The sequence below is a fragment of the Chrysochloris asiatica genome, unplaced genomic scaffold (assembly GCF_000296735.1).
Source record: "Chrysochloris asiatica unplaced genomic scaffold, ChrAsi1.0 scaffold00042, whole genome shotgun sequence".
NCBI lineage: Eukaryota > Metazoa > Chordata > Mammalia > Afrosoricida > Chrysochloridae > Chrysochloris > Chrysochloris asiatica.
The window spans coordinates 13966193-13978100 of NW_006408560.1; the positions used below are offsets into that span (position 1 = coordinate 13966193).

The 11908-nt window shown below is 46.2% G+C and overlaps 1 protein-coding gene across 2 annotated transcripts; it reads right to left on the reverse strand.

Moving 5' to 3' along the window:
* Nucleotides 1–274: 274 nt before the first annotated feature.
* On the reverse strand, nucleotides 275–9965 carry CLK2 (CDC-like kinase 2). 2 transcript variants are annotated; one of them, XM_006861551.1, is made up of 13 exons: nucleotides 9677–9965; nucleotides 7950–8119; nucleotides 6527–6755; nucleotides 5740–5824; nucleotides 5319–5385; nucleotides 5064–5180; nucleotides 3904–4070; nucleotides 3000–3094; nucleotides 2047–2176; nucleotides 1867–1949; nucleotides 1631–1710; nucleotides 1356–1446; nucleotides 275–817 (listed from the first exon to the last, which is right to left on the reverse strand). In XM_006861551.1, the coding sequence occupies exons 2-13, from the start codon at nucleotides 8117–8119 to the stop codon at nucleotides 632–634; spliced, it is 1500 nt and encodes a 499-aa protein (XP_006861613.1). In that variant the 5' UTR covers nucleotides 9677–9965; the 3' UTR covers nucleotides 275–631. The 2 variants fall into 2 exon arrangements, with proteins under 2 accessions (XP_006861613.1, XP_006861612.1); XM_006861550.1 differs by having other exon boundaries at nucleotides 5740–5827; nucleotides 9677–9920.
* Between the last annotated feature and the right edge of the window lie 1943 nt (nucleotides 9966–11908).

An 11908-nucleotide genomic window follows, 5' to 3' on the forward strand; every position in this document is an offset into this window, starting at 1 on the left:
TACTGGAGTAGAAATCCTTCTCTATAAAATCGAGTTCTTTTCCATCTCATTATTTCACATCATACTTGTGACATCTTACACTCCTCTATTCCAAGGCCAGGTATGTTATCTGATCTATCATTATCCTCCAGAGGGACAACTTAGATAAAGTTCATGGCCCAGATGGGGTTAATTTAGGAGGTAAAAGGCAGCTTCCCTTCATACACGAACTCAGGAAAGTTGACAGTATTCTCAGCCCTCCACCGCAACATTCCCAAACCTAAAATTCCAGTGATGGGGATCAGATGAAGCACGTCATTTTATTTCACAAAGACTGTACAAAATTTCTTATAAAACACAGGGTAGATGCCACCTGGTAATTTAATTCTGCCCCCATCAAATTCCATGGGGAGGGGCAGGTGACAGTGGGAAGAGTGTAAGATGGAATGGCATTATTTACAAGGTAGAGTTTGAATCAATAGGTACAAGTTCTGTCATATTTACACTATTTCACATATTCACAGATGTGTAGAGAACCAAGAGGAAGGAGTGAGGAGTGAGTTCCGGCTCTGTTCTCGTGTATAAAAAAGCACCACTGTCCTGGATTGGACACCCACTGCTCTAAAACATGCAGGGGGCCCAGGTCTGATCGTCACCGACTGATATCCCGACTGGAGTCCCACAATTTGGCGTTGGGTGGCTCAGCCCGAAGGTGGGTGAAGAAAGGATGCTGAAGGGCTTCACCCAAAGTTAACCGCTTAGCAGGTTCATACTCCAGCATGCTTTCAATCAGATCGAAGAGCTGGTGGTGTTCCTCTGCCTCTGAGGTCAGATATCGCTGGTGGTGGAGGGCAGGAAAAAGGTGAGGGAGGCAAGGTGTCTTACAAACCCTGCCTTCTTCCAGGCCCTAGCTTTCAATATTGGAGAACCAGGGCTCTGCTTGAAACCATAGTGAATGCTACCTTACCAAGACCACACCAAGATCAATGTTTCTGGTATGACAGCTACCTTCCTACTAGGCACAGATACTCCTTCAATCTCTGGGACATTCTATTTGTATATCCTTGTCAACATCATGAATCTTATTTAGCTCCTCATTAACATGTAAGCTCTTCAAAGGCAGGTTATTCTTTTTTGTCTGACCTAAATAATGCAGGGTATTACTTTGATCTCTGGTTGGCTCTGGACAGACGTGGCTGACTAACCTCCTTTCCCCTTCACAAAACCACTCCCTCTCATCTCTCCTCTCTTGACAAAAGATGTCTTCTTTCCATGTTACTACCCTTCCTTTCTTAACCCAGTGCTCATGGCAAATCCCCTAAAGGAGGACACGATTTCTGGGTGGTGGACACTTATTTATTCCCAGCCCCGCTCACCTGCAGTGGTTTGCAATTCTCTCGAACATACCGCCCAGCTGATGTGTTCTCATCCCAATCCAGGCGACCCCGGTAAAAATATTTCTGCTTCCTAGAGGGGAAGGGGAGGTTGAGGAACCAGGAGGTTCCTCTTGTTATGAGATAATTCTTTTATGCCCCATCTGAGTAGCTGGTGGGGAGGGGAGGCATCAAAGAAAAAAAGAAAATGATGTGAAATAGACCAATTCTGTAGAGAGAAAAGGGAAAAGGTTAAGTCCCTCCCACTCAAGGTTCACCTTGTCTTTCGGATCATCCGGGAAGGGATAGGACCCAAGATCCTTTCCATCATGGCTAAATGTTCTCTGTTGTCATGGGTCTGAGAAACAAAGACAGAAGCAAACATGGGACTGGTGATGAGGAAAGGGGATTAGGACTAGCTGTGAAGAGGGCAATGTGGAGTGGTGGGGTGGTAAAGCAGAAATCAGTTAGGATAAAGTCAGGCAGTCACGTAAGATAACCCACCACCACTTACCTGGAAGAGAGTGAAGCCAACATAGTACTCAAAGATGATGCAGCCTATGCTCCACACATCACAAGGCTGTGACCAACCCAACTCTAGGTGGGAATGGGGGGAAGGAATACAGTGTTAAGAGGCATTAGTGAGGTCTACCCTAACCACATCTCATACATCTGGAGTCTTGCCCTCCCTTACCAAGGATGACCTCTGGTGCTCGGTAATGACGAGTGGAGACAATGGTGCTATGGTGTTCATGGTCAAAGGTGGCACTTCCAAAGTCTACCACCCGCACAGCTGTGCTCTTCACACTGCGCTCATCTCGCTTCTAAAAGCCAAGCAAGAAGAGAATGAAAAACTCCTCTCTTCAGAGGGTTCCACCACTGCTCTATGAAGTGCTCCTGAGCCCTAACAATGACAACTGGCCTGTCCACTCCCACACACTCCACCAGTAATCACCTACTTTAGAGTCTTCCCTGCCCAGCATAGTAGTTTTAATAGGAGGAAGTGGATTAAAATATGATTATGGGAAAATTTGTATGTACTTGAAAACTGAAAAAAAAAAAAAAAAAAGTATGAATTTTTTTCTAGAAGTATGTAACAGGCAACAAAGGAATCAAGGGAAATATGGGGCATCTTGAGCTCTTGTTCTGTTTTGTTGCTACTTAGTCGGTTCCAACTCATATAGGATTTCTGAGGAGTAGCTGGTGGGTGTGAAGCGCCAACCTTGCAGTCAGCAGTTCGTGCTTATCCTATAGCACCAGACCAGGACTCCTAAAGCTTTTAGCTCCCCATTATCTTCAGTTAGTCAAGGAAAGCTGCTTTTCTATTTTACAAAATATGTATCTGAAAGAGTGGGAAGTCTAAACCAAGAACTTTAAAAGCATTTTCACTCTATTGGAAAATTATCTGAGGTCTTTTCCAAGTACTCTTACAATTTAAGCCCTCTTAAGTTTCTTTGAACCCATTCTTATACTCTGGTTTTAATTAATTTCTCCCTTGCAAGCTATTCTAGTACACTGGTTTTACCCAATAGGAGCCAGACAGGAGAAAATGTAGGAGAAAGAAAAGGGAACAGAAAGGATTATGCAAAAGTCAAAGCACAACTCCTGTCTCCACCGGCCTTGGGACAGATGCTCTGTCCACCTTACCTTCTCCAAGTTGTAGGTGAGTTCATAGTCTGAATTCACAAACAGGATATTTTCAGGTTTGAGGTCCGTATGTGTCAGCTTGTTATCATGGAGAACTGCGGGGGAGAAGGCCAGGCCAAGCTCAGTCCAGGCAGCCAAGGGATGCGACTAGCACCAGCTGGCCCAGAATGACTAGGGCTGCTTTCTGCTTCATATCCAAATGAAATGCCTAGTCCAAGAGGCCCTACTAAGATACATATGCAACTCCCAACTAAAAGAGAAAACAAAATGTGCTATTATGTTTTAGTGTTAACTTTGGCACATGAGTATTCGACATTCTGTGAACTCGTATGTGAACTTGTACTGGGAAGACGGAAGAGGAACTATGTGTTGGTCTAGATTCTGTATCAGGCCTCTTGGGTCAACTATTCCCTGTTCCTGTCTACTTGGTATCAGGCCTCTTGGGTCAACTATTCCCTGTTCCTGTCTACTTGGTATCAGGCCTCTTGGGTCAACTATTCCGTTCCTGTCTACTTGGCTAGGAACTGTGACCATCTCATCTCAGAAAAATGTCAATCTCCAAGCTTAGTAGAGTGTTTCTGTTTCTTTGAGTTTGCAGTCTATGACTTATACTTCTCTAAAAATTGGAAAGAAGGGGAAAGGGAAAATGAGGAAACGTAGCACTTCAGTTTCAAAGGCTTTTTCTTCCAACTCTTGCTATGGTGAATATGGAGTAAGAGCAATCAGTTATGGTGGAGACATCAATTAAGAAGTTAAGTCAGAAAAGATGATGTCAATCAAGATGAAGAGCATAAAAGTATTGCAGACAAGAGTTGGTTTGGAGGCTTTACCAGTGCACCGAGATAAGAGAGGTTTAATAGAGGGAGGGGCTGCCCCAGAGTCCGCCTCAGCCCACCCAACTCACACTTAACAGCCTGGCACAGCTGGAAGGCCATGTGGCGTACTTGGTGGATAGGGTAGGGCAGGTAGTTGTTGTCTTTGAGGAAATCGAAGGTGCTAAGGCCCAGGAGTTCAAAGGAGATACACATGTGGCCATGGTAGTCAAACCAGTCATACATCTGGACACAGAGGCTGGAGACAGAAATTGGGGGGGGGGTAGAAGGGAAATGTCTGATGAACCCACTGCCCTTTCATTAAGGAAGACCACATACAGGCGATTCCACATACTTGTGTAAAAACATGCCAGTTTGCTTTACCAACAAAACTTAATAAAGTTAAGGAATGGCTTTTCTATCAAACGTAAGAAGAGAGATAATAGCTGCCAAGCTTTAAACCATTTTCATGCAACACACTAGTTCAAACACAATAGTTTAAAAAAACTATTTGCCAAAGGGCTATTGAGTGTCAGGTTCCAAATAGTACGGCCTCTCAGCTATCAAGCTATCAATCCTGACCCTAATTCCAGTCTCCATTCCTTAAGTTCATTTACCATCAGTTACTAGTGAGCCCTGTGTTTATACCCGTTGTCCTCTTATGTCTTTATTTAATGTTTTTATCTACTTTTGGCCTATGTTGTTGTTGTTAAGTACTGTGGAGTAGGTTCCGATTCACAGTGACCCAGCACAGGGTTTCCGAGGCTGTAAATCTTTATGGGAGCAGAAACACTCATCTTTCTTCCATGGAACAGCTGGTAGTTTTGAACTGCTGACCTTGAGGTTAGCAGACAGATTCGTAACCACTATGCTACCAGAGCTCCTTACTATTGGCCTATAAACGTGTGTAAATGGAAATATTACTATATAAAGGTCTGTAGCCTCATCAGCATAGTCCTAGGAATAAAAGTTTAATTTATTGTTAAAAATTAGAACACTGATGATCAGTTTTAGCGCCATTCCAGGACACTTCTTTACGGTAGCCATCCTGGGCCGAGGTTAAACACCGCTATTAACTTCCCTGGAAACAAGGGGAATGGGTTAGAGAATGCTGCAGATCCTTCCTGCCCTGATGTTCTACTACTCTAGGAAGATGAACAAAAGGTGGATGGATGCAAGGCTCTGGGACTCTCCCACCTTCCTAATTCTGGATTAGGAGTCTCTCCCGTCATACTCTCCTTTGCTTGCTTACTTCTTGTTGTCAGGATCCTTCTCATTGATCTTCTCCAGCACATTGATTTCTAGTCGAGCTGCTTCCTTGTACTTCTCCACATTCTTAATGATCTTCAGAGCAACACGAGTACCGCCCCTATAGGGACAGAAGCAGGAGAGGTTTTTGCCTTGGCACTAAATAGCCTTTGGCTATTCAAAAAAAAGAAGCCCCAAACAACCCCCACACCTCCTTAAATCTAGCAGATTTAGAATAGGGAGGGGACTGACAAGTTACCTGCGATGGTCAACACATTGTACAACTCGGCCAAAGGTCCCCTCTCCCAAGGTGCTTACAATTTCATCTGCAATGAAAGACAGCAGGGTCGGGGAGAGGGAGGGAGAAAAGGCGGGGGATGAGCTGAGTTGGAAGAAAAAAAAACGGTACAGCAACCTGGGGTGAGGAGATGAAGGAAGGGGGAACAGATACAGATGGTCACAGGGGAAGAACCCCTGAGTGAGTCCCACCACCTTTAACCCAGGGGCCATGAGAGCTGGTAATGGACAGCAGAGGCCAAGTCTCAACAGCAACTCAAACCACCCAGATAAACAACACCACTGAGAAAAGGCAAAAGAGGCTGTGACTTGGGTTGGCTTGGGACGTTAAGATGGCTATGGGACCATTACAGGCTATAGGATTGTTACGATTTGGCTTGTACATCGCTCTTGTAGCCAGTCCCCGACGTGGTAGATGAGGTGGCCCTCAGCGTCGTCCTCTACACTCTTGGCTCTCCGGCTGCTGTGCTGCTGTCGGGGGGCGGGGGGGGTCGGAGCAAGCCAGGTGTCGGAGCGGGGGCCGGAGGGAGGCGGGGTGGGTGGTGGAGGGGTCACCGGTCACAGGCGCCCAGCCAGGGGGGACAGACGATGATGGGGGACAGTGGAAGGGAACACGTCAGATGCAGTATAAGGCGGATTGGGGTGAGAAGAGAGAGCGACGCACAATCCCAAGTCCCCAAACCCAAAACAGGAATAGGGAGAGGTATGGGCAGAGCAGAGAAGTAGTGTCGTTGCCAATGTCACCCACAACCCCATGCTCTCCATAATGCCCTTCAAGACAGGCAGATTTCCCCTTGCCCCCACCCAAGTCTGTCTGCCAAGGGGGACCACAAAAGTCACAAAGCCCAGGACTTTGGGGAAAAAGGCATGTCACAAGCAAGGTCCCCAACAGAGTGGAGTCCTCTGGGATATAAGAGCTAATCCCAAACACAGTAAGCCCAGCATGCCAGGAAGGGCACTGGGGGTCACAAATATTCCGTGCCTGTACATCTCCAAAGCAGATTCCAGGACCCTCCAAGAGCTGGAGAGCTTTCAAGAGAGTAGGCAGATTCAGTGCCCACATCAATAGACATGCTGAGTTGAGAACAAGAATACTGCAGGCTTAACTTACCAGGGTCCTAGAGGGCGTGAAGAAGAGTGAGGAGAGGAAGGGCCTGGGCAGGCACTCACCGAAGATGAGCGGCTGAAGGTCCGGCTGCGTCGCCTTCGCCGCCTGTGCTTCCTCCGGCTGCTGCGCTGGCTGCGGTAACTGCTGTTCTCACGATGGTATTCATAGGAATGCCGATAGTCCGTGTCATAGTAGGCCTCTCCGCGATCTCGGCTGTAGTCATTGCGCCTGTAGCTGCCACAGTATCGCCGATCATATGCCCTTCGGTCAGATGAACGATCATCATAGCTGCTATTAGACACCAAAAACAACCCCCATTAAGTACAACTGTTCAGGCCACACTTCTGCCACACCATGTGACAATATGCTCCCCACGTGAAAACAGAGTAATGCAAGAGAAACTGTCCACAGACATCTATTAAGTTATACAAGGATGAAGGACCAAAGAAGTAAGGTGATTCAACAAAGAGAAGGATCCCCACGTCTGCATTTCACCGAGACCTCTGAAAACCTATCTCCTGAGTAACCACTTTCTCAGGTTGTCTCCTCCATCCCTTCAGCAATGCTTTAGAACACAGAGTCATTTCTTTTTCAAACCCTTGATGGAATCCAGCGTTGTTTCAAACTATCCTCTATTACTATTAAAATGACTAAAACCATGTAGACATGGTTTTAATAGACACTGCCTTGTCTATTAAATCATTAGCTACCTCTAGCCCTCAGTCCTCTGCATATGCTTTTTCTTTACTGAAAGACTCCTACTTGTCCTCAGACAAGCTTAACTGTCACTTTCTCTGCCAAGTTCAGTGAAATACACATTGTACCTCACTCCAATCAAACCCCCTTGTACTTTCTCAGTCTTTCACTATGTACTTCCCTACAATAACCTATTTTTTTTAACAATTCACTGTGGTTTGAATGCGTTTACAGAAATTAAGTTTCCCATTAAAACATTTATATTTGGTTTTGTGAGTTTAGTTGCAATTCCCTCGATATAACAGCACTCTTCCCACTGCCTCCCTGAGTTCATTGACACCCTTCTTTCCTGCTCCTCTTTGCCTTCCGAGCTTTGCTTTTTTGGCAAATGCTGCCCTTTTGGCCTCATATGGTTAACTGTCCTTAGGAGCATGTTTCTCATGGGTGCTACTATTCCCTTTATAGGCCTATCTATTGTTTGGTCGAAAGGTAATCTTTGGAAATAGGTTCCGTTCCAGGTTTGAAAGATGTGTAGTGGACACAGTCTCATAGACAACACTAAAAATTTTAACACGTCAGTGTAAGTGGTTTGTTTTATTATCCATCTTGAACATCATCTTCATCCAGTTGCTGATTATTAACACAACGTCCTTAGCATATAACCATAAAGTCAAAAGTTCAAACCCACTAACCACCCCTTAGAAATCCTATACTGGGTTGCTGAGTCAAAACTGATTAGAAGACACTTAACATTCTTTGATCAGACAACTTCTTCTCCTGAGGCCTCACCTCCGAGAACGAACATGGTAGCTGTCTTCTCGCCTGCGCCGCCTTGTCCGGTCACTGCTACTTGACCAGGAGCGGCTTCTTCGTCGTTTATGCTTTCGGCTTCTATAGTGTTCATGGTAACTCCCCCGGCTGCCTCGCTCTGAGGAATGGTACCTTCTGGGATGAGGCATCTAGAAGGAAAGGAAAAACAAAAATAGTACAGAAAGCTCTGAGTTTTCAGAAGTCCCCTCCAAGGACCCACTACTCTAGAGATGCTAAGCCACTTTCTGCTCTTTTATTACTACATCTTTTTACCACCCACAACTTTAAGCTTCCTCTGTGCCTACAGTTCCTCCTAATTACAATATATATTCACCTACTAAATCTGGCTAAAAACTCTAAGAAGTTCCCCTCCCACCACCTCCAGTTAGCCCTACCCTACTTATTCCTCCACCCTACTAACCTTCAAACATTGTTCCAAGAAGACCCTCAGGTCTGGGCCTCGTCTCTATTACATGAAGACTGTGTGACTAACAGACTGCTACACTTCATCCTTGGCTAAGACCTAAGACAGATCTGTGCCAGGCTGACCATAAACAATTCACCACAATTTAACAGACTACATTAGTGTAACTGTTCTGATAAAGGTTCTATGATCACTGTATATTTTACCTCCACAAATACACTACTAATGTCCTGAGTGCAGGAATCCAGTTTTCCAGATGTCTACATATAGGAGGCACATATCAAATATAAGCAGGTTGCAGGGATCTGGGCTTGGCCCTTTGAACTATCTTTGCTAAATTCTCTCCAGGGGTTATGAAAACACATCAGGCCTAAACCTAGTCAGTTTCCTATCTGGCCCCGCCCCTCTTGTGCTTAGGAAGCAGAGAATAACTGGTTTTAAATTAACAGCAGCACTACTTGGCTAAGAACGGGCTACCTTCAAGTTTTTTGGAATGGAATGGCATGGTGCACGGATCCTTTTTTTCCTTCAGGGAGAGTCAGAGAGAAACCACTGTCACATTCCAGGAGAAGGAAATCAGAAGGCAGAATTAACTGAGAGGGCTCAGGGGTAGAAATCTTGAGGGGACAAGGGTTAGGTTTATAAAAAGCTTAATGACGCCAACATATGACTCCCATTCTGGGCCACTTCTTCCCAACTTCTCAAATTGAGGAGGAGGATAGTTTACTCATTCCTATCCCAACAGGGCTGGGAGAACACCAAGAAAATGCTTAGCATACGTGCCATCTCATCACAAATATACTGCCACCAAAGTTGCTCCCAGGCTTGTTTCCTCACAGCATCTCTAACCTAGGATCTTTCTCAACTTCTAATTGCTTTTTTCCCTTTCTCACTCAAAAACAATGCAGAATTTATAGCTACAGTCAAACTCCGTTTCCTCCAAAGTGACCATCAGTGCTGTCCTATGCCTTAGCTTGGAACCCAACTTATACGCTATTCTACTCTTTGTCGGAAACTTCTAACCCTACTCCATCATTTCTTCTACTTTGGCCCCTCCCAAGCTCCCTATAGGATGTCCTGCATATGTATGCAAGGCAGACCGACCTGCTTTCATCTCACCTCCATACTCCCCTCTGCAGGTCTCAACCACCCTCCTCTCTCCCAATCTTCACCTCTGCTCCTTGTTCCCAATCCGATCCTAGCCCAGCTCGCCCCGGAGGGCGCGCCCCCGCGTTCGCCATCTTTCCGCACGGCCCCGCGGCCCGCCAGCCCGCGCGCTCACCGTTCTGGCGGCGAGGCCCGTGCGCTTGTCCCACAGGAAGTCCGTGATGGCGGCGGCACTGCGGCCGGAGTCCCGGCACCCCCGCGGCGACGAAGTGCGGCTCCACACCCCCCAACCTGGGACCCTGGGACCTCCCGCCCCGTTCCCGGGCTCCGCTCCAGTCCCGCCCGCCCCGGCTCCGTTCCCGCCCCCAAGATCCGCTAGGCGCCGCTCTTAACGCCCCCACCGGGGGCCCGATCCCAGCCTGGTCTCCGGCTCTGGCCTCTCCGCTCCGCTGCCGCCACCGTGAACGAGCACGTAGGCACGCACACACGTCCTGCGTCGCTTCCCAGCTACCCCTGGGTCCCGCCTCTAAGGCCGCGCACGTAGCTTGCAGGAGATGCTCGGTCAAGGCTGCGAGGTGGCTAGGGGCAGGGCGTCGTTAAGCGCGCTGGAATGCCTGCCTGGCCTGATCGTCCACCCCTACTAAAAGGGATCGCCCTTCTCTTCAATCCTTTGCTGCTCTTTCCATCCAGTCTTATGTAGCTTTACGTAGTTAGGTTTGGAAACTTAAAAGAAATACTGATGCCGCTCCGCAAATCTTTTGTAAAACTTGGTCGTGAGGTCTGTTTCTCCAGCATAGCCTGAAAATACCCAGTTCTTAAGACAGTTTACCTCAGATAAGAGGAGCCTTGGCCTTTGTTCTGAGCAAAAGTTATGCAAATGTGATAGCAGGGAACAAGACCATGAAGGAAAAGTTCAAGAAATGGAGGGATGGAGAATCAGGTATCTTTTAGGGGAAATCACTTGAGAACTGTAAGAGAGTCTTCAAGAAGTTCGTGGAAAATTTTTACCATGAACTTTTTTAACCCCCTCGTATTTTGTGTTCTTTACACAGGATATGTAAGAAGTATAAATTTACTGAGGAACGCTGGTGGCACCTTGTTTAAAGCTCTCAGCTGCTAACCAAAAAAAGTAAGCAGTTGGAACCCACCAGCCGCTCCTTGAAAAATGTGGCAGTCTGCTTCGATAAAAATTTGTTGTTCTGACTCACAGTGACCCTGTATATGGTTTTCAAAGCTATATATTTTGCAGGAACAGAAAGCATCTTTCTTGAACACTGACTTTGTTCAAAGTCCAGTGCGTATCCTATGGCACTACCACTCTCCACAGAGAGTTACAGCCTTGGAAACCTTATGAGGTAGTCTACCCTGTCATATAGAATCTAAATTGACTTGATGACTAATGGTTTGGTTTAATGAGTTTGGTATAAATTTATTGAATTGAAAAAAATGAGCAAGAAAGAGAAAGAAACCTTGAAGCAAACTGAGCAGGATTGGGAAGAAGTTTACTTCTTCCTCCATGAACAGTTTCTTTCCCAGACCATTCATTCAACAAGCATTTACTGTGTGCCCACTATGTCTCCAACATCATGCAATATTAATGCACTAGACTAAGGTTCAAGCTCACTAGGTGCTCCAAGGAAACCCTATACAGGGTCATTATGGGTCAGAACTGACTCAACGGCCCATAACAGCAGCCAAAAAGTTAAGAGGCCCTAGTGGCACAGTGCTTGCAAGCTCAGCTACTAACCAAAAATTGGTAGTTTGAACCCGCTAGCTGCTCACCAGGACTATGGTATTTAGTTGCTGTAATGATTGCTATTGTTAAGTGCTGTCTAGGAGCAGCTGGTGAGTTTGAACCGCTGACCTTGCAATAATTCAAACTAACCTTATAGTGTAATGCATTAACCTGCAGCATCACATCAGGACTCCTTTGTAATGACTGTTGTTGTTAAGTGATATTGAGTCAGTTCCGACCCATGGAGACCCTGTATAGGGTTTCCAAGTAGTGGCTGGTGAGCTTGAACTACTGACCTGACCTTGTGGTTCAAATGACTTTGCATTCCAACACATTAACCCTCAGCATCACACCAGGACTCCCTGTAATGATTAGTCTTGGAAATTCTATGGGGCACTTATACTCTGTTTTATAGGGTTGCTATGCTATATTGTACTGTGGTGGCATGTGAGTTGCTGTGTTTCTGAAAGCTATGCCACCGGTATTTTAAATACCAGCAGGGTCACCCATGGTGGACACATTTCAGATGAGCTTCCAGAAGAAGACAGACGAGGAAGAAGGAGTGACGAACTACTTCCAATATTTAGTCACGGAAAACCTTATGAATAGCAGAGAAACAATGTCAGATATAGTGCTGGAAAATGAGCCCCTCAGGTTCGAAGGCACTCAAGA

What these genes read in the sequence shown, in the direction of transcription:
- CLK2 (XM_006861550.1), bottom strand. Translation starts at nt 8,119, where the DNA reads ATGCCTCATCCCAGAAGGTACCATTCCTCAGAGCGAGGCAGCCGGGGG. An exon ending in CCTTCAGCCGCTCATCTTCG is followed by an intron (nt 5,828 to 6,526) that starts GTGAGTGCCTGC and finishes GCCCCCCGACAG; the next exon opens with CAGCACAGCAGCCGGAGAGC. An exon ending in AAGGATCCTGACAACAAGAA is followed by an intron (nt 4,071 to 5,063) that starts GTAAGCAAGCAA and finishes TTCTGTCTCCAG; the next exon opens with CCTCTGTGTCCAGATGTATG.